Source organism: Geospiza fortis, unplaced genomic scaffold (assembly GCF_000277835.1).
Source record: "Geospiza fortis unplaced genomic scaffold, GeoFor_1.0 scaffold408, whole genome shotgun sequence".
In the NCBI taxonomy this organism is placed as follows: domain Eukaryota; kingdom Metazoa; phylum Chordata; class Aves; order Passeriformes; family Thraupidae; genus Geospiza; species Geospiza fortis.
In genome coordinates this window covers 857896-873066 of record NW_005054330.1, presented here as the reverse complement: position 1 = coordinate 873066, position 15171 = coordinate 857896, and the positions used below count along the sequence as shown (strand labels likewise).

The 15171-nt window shown below is 44.6% G+C and overlaps 1 protein-coding gene across 1 annotated transcript in view; it reads left to right on the top strand.

Moving 5' to 3' along the window:
• Positions 1-15171, top strand: part of MN1 (MN1 proto-oncogene, transcriptional regulator) — a gene marked incomplete at its 5' end in the record, with an annotated part of 33420 nt that overhangs the window by 1537 nt on the left and 16712 nt on the right. The window contains one exon of the mRNA XM_031057457.1: positions 1-791. Within this exon, the coding sequence (XP_030913317.1) occupies positions 1-791 (791 nt within the window). The remainder of the gene's footprint in view (positions 792-15171) is intronic.

Sequence of the window (15171 nt, the reverse complement as noted above, 5' to 3'; positions counted from 1 at the left end):
GGCGGGGGCCCCGCCGGGGGCTGCGGGCGCTGAGCGCGGCGGAGGCACCCCTCATGACAAGCCCCTGACCTCACCATCCTGGGGCAAGGGCAGCGAACTGTTGCTGGCGGAGCAGCCCGACCTGATGTCCTCCCTGGACAGCGGCATCCAGAGCGTGACCAAGTCAGACGGCAGCTCCCCGCACGTGGACTTTCCCGACGAGGTCAGCACCAGCTACGGCAACGAGGACGAGGTGTCCTCCAGCTCCGACAACGCCACCTCCAAGCCCACCCGTAGCCCGCTGCTGGGTGGTTCGCCCAAGCTGCCCCGTGGGGAGCACGCACTTCTCAACGGACAGAAGCCCCTGGCCCTTGGCCTTCTCAGTACATCTACCTCGACCCCCGACAGCTATGGGCTCAGCACCACGGCGGGCGCTCACCCTGGCACGCCAAGCATGGAGCAGGTGCGGACCCCCACGAGCACCTCGGCCCAGGATGAGATCCACCCCCTGGAGATCCTGCAGGCACAGATCCAGCTCCAGCGGCAGCAGTTCAGCATCTCGGAAGACCAGCCCTTGGGGTTGAAGAGCAAGAAGGGGGAGTGTGCGGGGCAGAATGGGGACAGTGACCTGGGCAGCTGCTGCTCGGAGGGTGTCAAGGGCACCATGAGCACCATCGACCTGGACTCCCTGATGGCAGAGCACAACTCCACCTGGTACCTGCCTGGAGAGAAGGCCCTGATGGAGGGGCAGGAGGAGGACAAGCCCATGGCGCCCTGGGAGAAGCCCAAGCCCCCGAACCCCAGCAAAGAAGGTATCAGATGTCCCACAGGGGTGCTGGCACAGGGGTAGGGGTGGTTGTGGGCTGCTCAGGGAAGGGGACATGGTGAGGCTGCAGCTCTGGTACTCTGGGCACACACTGGTTCCACCCCTGGTGGGTGCCAGGCACCTTCCCAGTCTGGGCTGGGGCTGCAGGATGCTGGGATGCTGGGTGGCTCTGATGGGGGGGACAGTGTCAGGGACTAAGTGCTTGCTGCCTGACTGGCCCAGGTGACAACTGCCCCATGGCATCTCCGCTGCCAGCCCTCTCCCTATCATGCCTCCTAGAAAATGGGTAGATGGGGGTGCTGAGCAGAGGGGCTCCCAGTGAGCCTCACCTGAGCTCCTGGGCCTGGGATGCTGCAGATGGGAACTGCAGCCTGAGGTTCTGAGGAGGGGGGTCCTGCAGGGTCCCACCAGGCATGGGGTGCTGAGGAGGGGGCTCCCACAGAGCCTGGTGCCAGCTTAACCTTCCAGCCACTTTCCCAAAACTGTGACTGAGGTTTTCCCTGACCACAAAAACATAAATTTGGTGGTAGTTCTGCCCCTTCAGGTCCAGGTGCCCCCTGCTTGCATTTGGAGCCCACAGCAGTGTGATACTGAACTGAACGGCTTGTAACAAATGATTTTTTATTTAACTGAAAGGCAGTTTAAAATAAGGCTCTGGGTCTGTTAGTGTAAAACTTGCTTAGTTGACAGATGTTTAATTTTGACATTAGTTGTCATTTTTGATCCTTCCTTGTGTCCAGAGGGCATTATAATTCCCCAGGCTTAGGAAAAAATATTTTAATGGAAAACCCTCTATTATAAAAGCTGTTTAAGATAAGGATGATTATAGATTCAATTGCTTTCTATTTTATCTTATCAAATCCCTATTTTGCAACCTGCCTAGCTGTATGTGTGATTGTTACAATGGGTGCACATGCTGTACCTGCTATCTGAGGGCAGGCAGGTGGGTTTTGGTGTGCTAGAAATATATGTGTGCAGTTTACACAATATAAACTCATTATTTGTGTCTAGGAAAGGTGATCTTTTGGTACTGCAGTGTAGTTTGAATTTGTTTTCATTATCTCTGGTAGTAGAAACTGACTTTTTGCAGCCCTCCACATTTAGTAATTTTGCTAAGAAAGTTGTTGGTGAAATTAGAAGGGAGCTGGTTAGGAAACTGGGCTGTTTCCTAACCTGGTTCTGGTTGGCTTTGCAGCTTTGGCTTTCTGAAGCGTGAATCCTAGCCCCCACGGTTTGTCTCTTTGTTCCTGTTTAATGCCCAGCGCAGGAGACTCTCATTTCGAGCAGAGTGTTTAGCATGCACGGCAGACCCGAGGAAGCCCATCAGCATTCTCCATGCTTCACCCAGGCAAGGACATAAATTGGTTTGTTTGGGGCCCTTCTTTTCCATTTTTAAATGGAGTTGCACACAGCATCCTTCCTGGCCCCTTCTCTTTTATTGTTTCTTGTACACAACATCTAGATCTGACTGGATCAATAGCTAGTTAGCACAAATCACAGTTCCTGTTACTTCTGCCTTGGCAGGCTCAAGCACATACATACGTTCTCTCACACCACACGCACCCCGTTACATGTGCACTTTCACACATACACAGATACACAGATCTCACACCGTGCTGTGTTTAGAAATAGATTTTGAAAGAATAACTTCTTCTATAGATCTTCACTTCCTGGATGAAAAAAAGAAATCCTGAGCAGTGATTTAAAAGAAATCCTGAGCAGCGATTTAATTCCGAACAGCACATTTATTAAAAGTGTAATTTGGTTTAAAATGATCTATATTTTGTGTGTGTGTGTGTGTCATATGGAGCGATGCTTCTGCAGCGTCTTTTAACAGCACTCCTCCAGTCACTTTGATCACAGCTATTCTTAGTAACAGCTAGTGAAAGAAGTAATTGCTTTCTGGTCGCGATAACCACAATGTTGGTGTTAAAACAGTTCATCACTTGGAAGGAAAACCATTTAATCAGTGTTCCTATATAAGGATATGTTTTAGTATTTCAGAGGCTTAACATAAAATAGCAAACCAGTTCCACAACAATGCAGAGGCGCTCGGGTTGGTTCATCCTTTAGTCACTTGAGGGATTTGAATGGGCTGGTTCCTCGGATGAGGAAATTTATACAGACTCACAGAGAATTTACTTTAACTGTTGTTAGAGATAATGAAGATACAATGGGTGAGACAAAACAGGCTGTTCACCTCGGTCAGTAGAAATAATTAAACTTAACATTGCCATACCCCTGAGTGTGTGAAACTGTGTTTAAGAAAAGCTTCCTTTAGTCATGGGCTGAGATTTGAAGCCTTCTCAGTCGGCTGGGATTTGCACTGTGGTGTTTGTTCCAGCAGAAACCCAGTGTCCGGGTGGATGCTCAGGCTCCAGACAGCGCTCCTCCAAATTCAGGCAGCTCCTCTGCGTTGCGTGCTGGAAGGTGGGCACCGTTTTGGGGCTGGGCAGCGTTAGTGAGAGCAGCATTAGACCCGGGGTTCTCCCCAGTGCAGGCGTGTTTGGGGCTTGTGATTTACACCTGCCGTGAGAGCGGTCGGGGATTTATTCCACTGTGGCGCTGCTGCGATTGGCACCGGCGGCTCCTCAGGTGCAGGGAGGTGGAGGAAGGGGAGATGGGTGTTGGGGGGCAGCTTCCCCTCGGTGCAGTGCTGGGCACTTTGTCCACTGCCTGCCATTCTCCAGGACCAGAGGGTCCGACTTCAGTGCTGGCCATGAAGGAAAGAGCAGGCTCTCCAAAATACAGCAGGATCAGGAACTTCCCAAATACTCTGTTAGCACGCAGGTTATGGGGGAAACAACTTGAGTTGTTTTAGTGGCTGCTCAGATTCCTCGGAGCTCACCTTTTTTCCCCATAATGGCATTAAAACGATTTGCTGATCTCTGGCAGTTGTGTGAGCTGTGGGTCTGGAGGTTGCTGGGAGCAGACACCGGTGCTGTGAGGTGTGACACCTCTGGTGCTGGCCTGCCGCGAGCTCTGTGCGTGCGTTCGCGTTCCATTCCGGAATGTAGTATTAGTAATGCTGCCTGGACATGGCTCTGCCCTGAAATGTGTTTTCTGTAAGTTTTCTCTGATGCATCATTTCTTGTACCAACATGTTTTATGTGAAGTAGCTGGTAGGTTTTGGGCTTTTTTCCCCTGAAAATGCTTTCTAGAATTTCATGTTTTCCTCTGCCTAGCAGCTTGAGCTGGGAATGAGAGATAAATAACACTGAGTCTAGAGGGGTTGTCTTGACTTCCAACACCACAGCTCTAGCTGACAAAGAATAACTGGTTCAAATTCACTTAAAAATCCAGGGCCAGTTTAATGGGTTTTGCTTTTCCTAGTTTGACTGAACCAGAACAATTTCCTCTTCAGTGAAATGTGTATTACTATTCTTTAGAAACCCACTAAATAAGTGCTGGTGGGGTTTTGGTTTTTAGTTTTTAATTGAAATTTCGAAAGTCCCATACTGCAGATGTCAGATGAAGACATCAGTATGTACCTAGAACTGTGCAGGAGAAAAGGATGGGAGTATGTTTTGCTGCTTGGTGGCTGTTGGGCTCGTCAGTCCGGGCTGACGGGCACGTGCCACGCGGTGCCGTTGGCCTTCATCTATGAGTTTTTGTTCATATTTCATTGTTACACCGAACCCGTCACTGGAATGAGCCCACAGGCCAACCCTCTTGCTGGAGCAGTGTGTAACATCTGTGAATTACTAGAAATACATTAACAAAGGTCAAATTTGGTCCAGATGCGGCCGGGAGCCTTTGTTTTCTTTCCCTTTCCAGTGCATTCTGCTGCCTGCTTTATTTTAAATACTGCTTAGTTCTTTTATAGGCTTTACCAAGGGACTGTGTTTGTTTACCGGGACTGAGTTTGTCAGACCTCTCGTGAGGTTTTTCAGGCACTGAACCCTCACTGCAAGCGATGTGCTGAGAGCGGCTGTGTTATCGTGAGCGCTGTGGAAGCGAGTTCAGCAGCAAAGCTCAGCGCCTTTTCCAGCAAGGGGGCTGTGATTCCCGATGCTGCTTTGTCTCACTGGGCTGCTGAAACTTACACAATTTTAACAATTTAGTGAAAAAAGAAGCTATTGCCTTTGTCTTGAAGTTGCACAATAAACTCCACATATATCAAATCTACATCTTGATTAAATAATCTGGATTAGCAATGAGAGTGACGAGGGATGAATGCTCCCGCTGCTTATCCTGGGAGAGAGTGTGGTGTGTGTGAGATTTGGATTTAATATGATGCTTTAAACTTTTCTAACCTGTTAAAAAAATAATTGGAAGAGTTGCTCCTGCTTGGCCTCATGTGAATGATAGAAATTCTCCATTGTTTACCTTGACTGACTATAATTTTTAATACTTTTTACTAGAAAACGGTTCTGTTTAGAAATATTTTCCTTTGTTTTATAAACATTCTGTAGCAGTGTGCTTGTCGACCTTTATGGCATATATTAGAAAAAGCAAGGGACAGAATTTTCAGTCGTATTTCCTCTTGCTGTAATATACTAAAATATTTAGTTGCAGGAAATGTGTTAATTTATTGGCATTTCAGTAACAACTGTAGCCAGTGTTTGCCTTTGCATCCCCCGTCTGTATGGCTGTTAATTTCTGGTCTCTAGATTTACCTGTTCTCATTTCAGTGGACAATCTAGCTGTGTTTGAATGAATGCAGATTACCTATCTGGTTTGCATCCTGGTGCTTCCTTGCCCCAAAGTCTGTTATTTTCTGATGCCCACTCAGTTGCAAGGCGAGTTTTAATGGGGTTGTTTTGCACACACTTGGTGTGAGGATCTGCGTGAGACAGACTTTGAGGGAGATGTTTCTTGAAATTGGTGTGTGAATGTGCTTCAGATCTTTATGTATGATGTAAAAGGAAATGAATTAGATTTAGTATTTATATATGAGCTTGGATGACAGCATAGATTTATTTTGATCTGTGATGTATTACACCAAGTCTCCTCTTACTTTTTATAGTACAATACCTGTTTTTTTTTTTACCAATCACCTAGTGGAATGCTCGACCATAGAACTGCAAATAATATTTTGATAAAAAGTGTTATTAATTAGTAATGTCTATAGATACAATTTGTTGTTACTTGTGTAGAACAAAGAATAAGGCATCAAACAAAAGTCTAACCTGAAACGAAATAGGCTGCTTTTATTTGAACCAGCTGACTCCCAGCCTCAGTAGTATTCTATACCAGGGAAAGGTTTTGGTACAGTAAAATGCCTTTATGTGGCCATATAAAATTTTAGTACTAGACAAATTACTATACATTTTCAGTCAGTGGTTTCTCGTGTATTTCTGTTAAATCTGAGTGTGAGGAGAGTCTCCTCAGAAAGTGCACAGCCAGTTCTCAGATGAATCTTCAGGTGGCCTAACGCGTATGCTTTGTTAACGCTAAATTTACCAAAATATCAGAAGCTGTTTCATGCCATAATTTCTCAAGCGCATTGAGACTGTTGAAAGAGACCTGTCAAATTGTAGGCAGAGGCTCATTCCCTGTTTTATCCCTAGTACAGAATAGGTTGTCCTTGTGCGTGTTTCGGACTGGAGCGTGTTGGATGCAGGCAGCGCGGGCGGTGGGCGTCAGGCACTGGTGGAGCCACCTTGCACCGCGGCTCCGGCCGGCATCCGCCTCCCTGCCCAGCTGGTCCAGCTCTTCCACTGAGAAATCTACACCCTTGAAAAGAACAATGTTTGCACCTGTAGACACATGATTAAGGTTTGCTGGACACTTTTAAGATCGGTGTGTTGTTTATTCTTAAATATGAAATAGTTCTGTTTGTTGAGAGGCGTTTTTAAATGAGAGCCTCTGTTAGTGAGGGCTGTTCAGAACGTGGCTGGCTGCACACCAGATCTTGGGTAAGGGACATGGGGAACCTTATGGAAATCAAATAGGTGAAGCTGTGGAATCACCCAGGAAATTCAAGGTCTGCCCTTACCTTCCTGGTCTTGGTTAGATTTCTCAGTTTTTGAAATGTGATTCCGAATTTTTGCTGTTCTGTAGATAGACCCAGTTTACACACAGTGATTAGATGACTGGCTTATATAAAAATACTGTGATTCTTTGTAGTTTGCTGCTTTTCCTTTGCCAGATGCTTTTGTGTTGGTGCAGTTAAAACATTCTGAGTTATTAGTGGCCTTTTAATACAAAGGATTTTGGCGTTTTTTTTACAAATTTAAATATATTTTATGGATTATGTGCCAATGTTCCAAAGTCAAATACCTTCTAAATTTAAAGCTGAGAATTGAACAGCTGGAGGTCTAATCCATTAATTTTTACAAGCTGGCTTTCTTCATACTTCAAAGAGAACATCTTAGATGATACTGCTTTACTGTTCCCCTCTTCAGCACCCCTTCTTCTCCTCTCCCTGCCAGTGCCCTCTTCTCTAAGGCTTCATGTTCCGCTCATCTCCTGGCAAATGACAAAAGCATCTGGATGGGGTGAATGCATTTTCCTTAGTTGATGTAAGAAGTTTTAAGACTCGATGGTCTAGAAATGTTCCTTAGTGTTGCATTTGCTATCCACACTAATGCAAAAATACGTGGTCACCACTGTTTTGTGTTTCCTGCCTCTACTTGGGTTATTTTTTGTAGCAGCACAGGCATTGCCATAGGAGTATTTTAGCTCCGTGCTTGTGCCCTTTTGAGATGCCTGACTCACATGTAGGGCACATCCCTCTCTGTAGGACTGGGTCTGATCCATTTGGGAGTAACGTTTTCCCAAGTTTTGCCTTGTCTGTTTGGGCAGGAGCTGCTCTGGCACCGCGGCCGGTGCCGCTCCCTGGGATGCACGTGCACATCCATCAGGGGCAGCTCCCAAGCAGGAGCTGAGTCCTGGCTGCAGGCTGAGGTGCTGCCCAGACCCTGCAGCGGGGCACTTTGTGTCTGTTTGTTTTCAATTCCAGCAAATCTGTTTGTGTCTGTTCAGTGTTTTAACATAACACCGCTGAGCGTGACGCTGGGCGGTCTACATTTTTTTATTAGCTTTTAACATTTGTCAAAAAAAAGCTTTTTTTGGTTTGGTAAGCAGAAATCTGGTTATGTTTAAGTGCTGCTTTGATAGATTTTTTTACATCGAAATAAATACAGTTTATTTGTGTTTAAACACGGACAACACGTGTGGGAGCTCGAAGGGCTCTGCTAGCTCTGACTGTGAGCGATGGGAGAGACGTGCCACAGTCCTGCTCCCGCAGCCACTTTGTGTGAACTTTGGGATATTTATCTTTTTTTTATCCCCCTCTGTGTTTGGAGCGTTTAAAATACAAAATGAAGAACTTTGGTTTTTTTTCCTTTTAACTCTCCTACCTTCAGTTCTGACCACTGGGCCTTTAGGACTTTATCCCCTTGATCGCAGCAAAGCCTGTGATCGGTCAGTAGTTGGAAGACAGCAGGGTTTTTTGGTGGTAAAATATATGTTTTCAGAGTTAAGTCTGCATTTAATTAATTTTGTGAATTAGTATTCACAAAATACTCGAAAGCATTCTGTTGCTAATAGAAAGATCATCCTGAGGCTGGGGAAGCACAGTTAATTGAAAAAGCAGCCATTTGTAAAGTGAAGAAAATTTTAAAACATTTCATACCCTAATTAAGAATGTACTCCTGAGTTAAAATTGAGAATATTAATTTGCTGTGTGAAGCAAATACATTACAAAGCCCTGGAAAGAGTCATATCCTTCCTTCCTCCTTAATCCTCTCCCAAAATGCCGTTTCAGAAGAAAGGCGTGACTTTTTTCTTTTTTATAATATAGCCTGAAACCATTTTGCTAGAAAGATGTAAATTGATCTATTAACATAGGAAATGGAGGTTGGGCTGGGGTTATTATCTGGTCAGAATTTTAGGATCTCTTTCCTAGAAAGATCTTCCACTTTTTTTTTTTTTGAGGGAGGGGTGGGTGGGTATAATATTCTTCCATAAAGGCATTTAAAAGCCTTTTGGTCTCAGGTGAGAGCAGTCAAAAGAGGCAGAGGATGCTGTGGCACAGCTGTGCATCATTGCAAGCAGTGCTGCTCCCTGGGGAACGGGGCTGAGCCTTCCCTCCCCTGCTCTGTTGGAGGTGAGGCTGCGAGCGGGAACGGGCAGGGAGGGAATGTCTGCACAGCGTTCCTGCTCCTGGCTGGATGGCTCAGGCAGGGAGGGAATGCCTGCACAGCTTTCCTGCTCCTGGCTGGATGGCTCAGGCATCGCCGTCGTACTGACCGACATTGGGGTCTACGTGTGATTTAGAGCGCAGCGGAGTCCATATTCAGGTCCCACTTTAGGAATTTTTTTTATTTAAGATCATATTTATTGCACCATAAATTGCCACGGTGCTTTAGAAACCTGGGAGATGTTCCCACTGCTGAAGATTTAATGTCCAAATGAGATAAAAGAGGCGTTGTTGGGCTGTGCAGTTGCCGGTTCACTGCTGGAACACAGAGTGGTGCCACCAGGGCTCGGGCAGAGGATGCGCAGTGGAACTGGAGGGCACTTGGGTACCCAGCAAAGGCTGGCACACTGGTGCTGAATGCTGCTGGGTTGAGAAGTGTGTGTGAGCAGGGAATGAAGGGCTGAGAGCATCTCGTCCCACCTGGTGATCTCATTTCTGAGTGGATTCCTGGTTTGGTGAGGATGGCGCGGCTGTACTGCCCTCTCCGGGGCAGCATTTCTCCTCTCGTGGAAAAAACAAACCCAAACCCCAGTTATGGCACTTCTGATCTGCGTGTGAGTGAATTCCTAAATAGGTTTGTCAGTCTTAGCAACAGGAAAAGAGACCTAAATGTTGTAGAAGTACTTTGGTGCAAGGTTTTCACCTCTTCCAGGTGCCTGGGGTTGGAAGCATCACCAAAGGAGGGCTTCTCCTCCCTGCTCCCCTGGGTGATGGGAGAGGAGCACCCAGACCTCAGGTCTGAGCAGCCCAGTAGATCACAACCACCTGGTGTGACTTATTCCTGGAGTGGTACTGAGCTGATAATTAGAAAAAAGATGTCTCTTAGACCTGCCAGGCAGCCTGGTAACTGTTTGCATCTAATAATACTGATATTTTTGATCTGACTCAATTGTTTTAATTTTTACTGGTGCCAAATATTAGGCTGAAAAATGTTTTTTGCGTAGTCTGAAAAGTAACCCAAAGTTTCAGACCAAATACAGTTTTAAAAGCAAGAAGATAATAAATGGGTCTATTGATTGTATTCTACAAAAGAAAAAAAAAGGTGTTCCCCAGTAATTGTAATAAAAGCTACCACAGTCTATGAGACAATAATTCTGAAACCCTTTAAAAATACTATTATTATTCAAAATGCAAAGCAGCTGGTATTTTACGATAGAACAGATTTTATTGTTGCTGGATATAGGGTCAAATGCTTGCAGCACATTTTTGATTTAAACAAACCAAAAACACAAATGCTTTTTTGAAGATAAAATCAGTAAGAATTATTATTTTTTTTTCCTGGATGCTATAGCTCCCTTCTCTACCTCTAAATATAGGCAAATACTTTTCTTTTTGTGCTGGGAGGAACCACACACGGCCCAGCTCCCTGTGCTCTCCCTACCATGCCATAGTTCTGGAGGCAGAGGAAAAGAAGGACTGTCCCAAGTACAATTAAAATCTCATGTGAACTACTTTGAAAGAGATAGATCACAAAAAAGGGAGAATAGCAAAACATTTTTTCATTCTGGGTTATTACTGAAGTTTCATCCCATCATTTGCCAGTTCTTTGTGCTGTTGGCAGGGTGGGTGTGAGGGTGATGGCTGGAAAATGTGCAGGGGAACAGGGGAAAGCTCAGGGGCAGCCCTGGTGATTTAGGTGAGCTTTGCTTTGAAACTCTGTGCATCAAAGTTGTGTTGTATGTTACATGACAAAGTGGTGTGTCCTGTAGATGAATCCAGTTCATGTTCTGTGTCCTGATGTTCCTTATTTTAGCTGAGTTGTGAATGGGAAGGGCAGAAGAGAATTTGCTGCTCCCAGTGCTCTGGGCCCCGGGGCAGGTGACCACGGTCCTGACTGTGCCAGGTTCCTGATGGTCCTGCGGACCAACAAACACCTCTTTGGAAATGTGAGGTTTTAACAACACAGTGAAGTCTTACTCCAAATAATTTTCCAGATCCTCTAGTGTTTTGTGTAGTTTTCCTCGAGTGGCTGATGCCAATGGTGCTGCAGTGTTTCTCTTGAGGAAAAAGAACAGATAAAATATCTCTTTTTTGAGCCAGACACGTGTGAGCCTCAGAGCTGAGAACGTGCGTTGGGAGATTGTGATACAATTACGTTTTATGTCTACCTATTAAGCATAATGAAGGGTTGGTTGCTGGCCTTAAATTTGGAAAGAGCTTACTGTAGAGCTTAAACCAGAAGTAGATTCCTGTAATTACTGCTTTGCCGTGCGGAGTGTGGCGAGGTAGAGGGAATAAAAACTGTTCATTGTCCAATTGTATTTCCATAACTGCTGCACTTTTAAATGTCTGTTTTGAAAGATAAAATTTTTGTTATACTAATTTTCTGAAGTAAGCTAATAAAAGCCAATGCAGAGAAAAAAAAATAAAAGAGGTGAAGAATGTCAAATGAACAATGCTTAGAAAACACGGAGCTTCAGCTTCTTCAGTAAGCCCTGCTGCGGTGCTTGAAAAGTCAGTGGCTTTGTTTGTTAAACACAGGGCCACTGTGCTGTTGTGGTTTAGATTTGCTTGAATACAAGATCCTTGATGATGAAATGAAGAATTTTTAAAACTTTCAATTTTATGGTTGCTTTTCTTCGTACTAGATTAGGCAAATGGGGTAAAACTCGAAGCAGTCAGTTCCGAATCTGCTTTTGCTTTTACTTGACGTTGTTCTTGCTGTGTGATGGCAGTATGTCAGGGAAACTTGGATCCCAGCATCAGCTGTTTGGAATTATTGTTTGGATTATATTCAGTTTCAAATGGTATGAAACTGTAGTGAGAAATGAGCATTTGTTTATGCTGATAAAATGAGTCTTTCATAGCATACACTTGTTTTGGTTGTACATACTAGTGCATGTTATAGCTCAGAATGTCCATTTTTTCAGAGTGATAACATGGCCCCATTCTGCTCTTTGTGTGCATTTGGAGCTGGGAACTGCATCAAAGTGGAGGTGTTTCTGCTTCAAGTGAGGAAGAAGAGAGGGAAGACCGAAACTCTTCTTGGCCCTTAGGGAAAAAAAAACCACCCTAAACCACATCCTTTTTCCTCTCCCCCTCAAAAATTTGGCTTACGTCCTTAAGAGAGGTTTTTTCCTTTTATTTTCCAACCATCCTTTAAGGTGTGCTCTTCTGGCCTTTCTCCAGTTTGTGGAGCTTCTCTTGGAATATGTTTTAAGAGGTTGTATTTGACATGTTACTGAAGCCTGCCTTCCACAGTGGTCTGGCTCAAATGGAAATGTGAAAAGTTCCCACTACTGAGCTGTAAAGGAATACTGGAAATGGGTTATGCTGAAAAAACCATTTAGATAAAAATGCAATTTTCCCTTCCACATACACTGCTAAGAATTAATAGCACATTCTTCCTAAATGGGTAGTTCTGTATGATATTTTCACCTTAATTAAATTCTTTCCAAAACAGGAGAGTTTCATTTAAAAATGTAGGGCAAAATTGATCTGTCTTTATCTGCAGTGCTTCCCGCTTTAAAATATGGGATTGAGTTCTATGGCTGTCTGGGCACTCCTTGGAAAACAGATGTTGAGTTCCAAGGTGGATGTCCCATCACAGGGTGTGCTCCTTACCCTGCTGTCACAGCTGGATTTGGGCTGTCACTGTGGTGGTGTGTGCTGTGCATGCTAGCTGTGCTTTCACAGCTCCACTACTTGGCCAGCAGCCACCAAGCAGTGGGGACATGAACATGGCACTTACCAGGGCATTTCTGCCAGAAATACCCCAAAAAGGGAGAAGGGCCAAGCCCACTGTGGCCTTAACCTGTGTTGGTTCATTGTTGCACACCTGGGGCACAGGTGGTGAGCCCAAGTGTGGCATGGCCTGGAGACAGTGTTTCAATCTCTTTCAATATGTTCCTTTTCTGCAGAAGATATATAAATGTCTAATGAAAGAAAGAAGGGGGAATCCTTTGTGGTAGCTGTGAAACTGAAGTGGAGATGCCCCCAGGAAGATTTGCCAGTTCCAGCTAAGAGAAAACCAAAACATATATTCATGCTTTTTAATGGTTCCATTTTTGGTGGAAGGTTTTTAATGTAATGGTGAGAATAGAAGTGTGTGGAAGAAGTAGGGCTGATAAACTCTGCTTTAAACAGCTTTTCACTGGTGAGTTACAGTGGAGAAAATGCTTTTATTAAATAAATTGTTTAGTGTTGTCATGGTTTTAATAAAATGGTTCCCACATATAAGCAATGCTCATAAGCATGGAGAAATGGACAGGATTGATATAACTCGAAGTTTCCATGTTAAAAAATATGAATTTTGGTAGTAGTGATGCTGCACAGCTTTTGAATCATTTTTGTGACAAATTATCCTTCAGGGGGACTGTGCTTGGGCCTTCTCTTAAAAGATGAGATACAGGAGACGTGTGAGGCAGTCTGACTGAGTCTTGCACCCAGCTAACACTGAGCTTAATCCAGATTCTGTTTTTGAAAGGGTTGTTTATAGTCATCTTCTGATAGTCTCCTAATCAAACAGCAGCAAATCCGATACTGCTCGTTAGGTGCATTACAGAACAGCTGTTTTTTTAGTCACCAAACTTAGGTTTTGTGATTCATTTTCTGTGAATCACACTAGTTCAGCAAAGAGTTCAGATCACGACTTTTACAGCCAAATATGCAACTTCCTGGAAGCAAATGTCAAAAATTTAAATGTTTTAGTGTAGTGCCTTGTAACTTTGCAAGTTTTGTATTAATGGGATGCTGGCTCTTCTGTAAAACTTCACTCCCTGGGACAAGCATGGCCATCAGTAGGAGTGTTTGCTCCCTGGTGTGAGTGTTGCCTGGTTCCACTTTAGGTAGGACGTTCTTAGGTGTCACTGTTAAATTTTTTCATGTTTTTTTATGTTGGTGCTCAGTGTATCTGCAGGCATTCAGCATGCTGAGTGATGCATTTAAACGTTGGCTGCTACAGTAAAAATCTTGATGGCCATTGTTTCAATCAAAAAAACCCTTCTCATCTTCCAAGTCACTGTTGTTACAATAATTTTCTCTTTGAACATGTCAGGATTCTGTCTTTGATTATAGACTGGATTGTCTCTTGTCATTGCATAATGATTTTTTTTTGGGTAGGCAGAGACCTTTTTCAGTTCCTCACAGTTCATCCCCCATCCCAGTACTTCTTTAAAAAAGAGATTATGTTGAAACCAGGTATTTAAGAATATAAATCCTCAGGAAAATAACTGGTTTTGACTTTGTGTTTTCCTGGGAATTTTATAAAACTGATATGAATTACAGATTTATTTTACAATTTGAACTTAGACTTTTAAATTTTCCCTTTCCCCCCACCCCTTCTTTTGCTTCCTATTGGACCAGAAGTCATTATTACAGAGATTTTTCTGCTACTTTTTCATTTTCTCTTTTTGCAGGAACACGAAAAGAATTGATCTCTGTAATTCTACCATCACTTGGATGGATGGTTGGGTGAATGGTGGTTTAGGTGGCTGACCTGGGGGCCTGAGCACTGCTGCCAGACCCTCCCTGCCCTGCTCCCTGTCCAGGACTGATGTTGAGCTTTGGGAAGTGCTTGCTGAGGCCTTTTCTGCTGGAAGCTGTTTTAGGGTTTGGTGGTTTGTCCACTCTGTAGGATTCAGAGTTTCCATTGCTGTTACAACCCTCAGAGACCTTACAGCTCTCTGAGCATTGTGGTGGGATGAAGGCACCCTGAAAGCAGAGCTCCTCTCTTATTGCTGCTGAGGTGTGGAGGGACTTTCCAGCTTTGTGGCCCTTCATGGCTGATGGTTTAAACTCTGGTGTTCTGCACTAATACAGTGTTCGCCTTGGATCAAAGGGCAGGGAACCTCCTCAGATGGAAGGTGCCTTGGAAGGTCCTCCAAAGCCTGACAGCCCAGAGACGAGAGCATTTGCAGTTTGTCTTGTTTTATGTGTATGTGCAGACTCTTCCATTGCTGGGTGATGGTGATGCCACAGTGGGAAAACTGTACAAAAATGGGTGACACTAGAACTGCATCAGGCACTGAAGAGACTTATCCCTTGGGAAATGGGTATTGGGAAATGTGTAAGAATGGCAGAAGAGTCCAGGTGAGATCTGCAGATCCGTGCCCGTAATCACGTGTGTGCAGGCTTCCAGCTGGTCACTCTAAAGCTGTCACATGATGGATGTATTGCCTCAGAGGTATGACTGAATCCAAGATGCTCCCTCAGTGGGGGTTGCCTGCATGTGTCCATGCAATGGAAGCCTTTGCCACAGAATTAGTAAATCCTGACT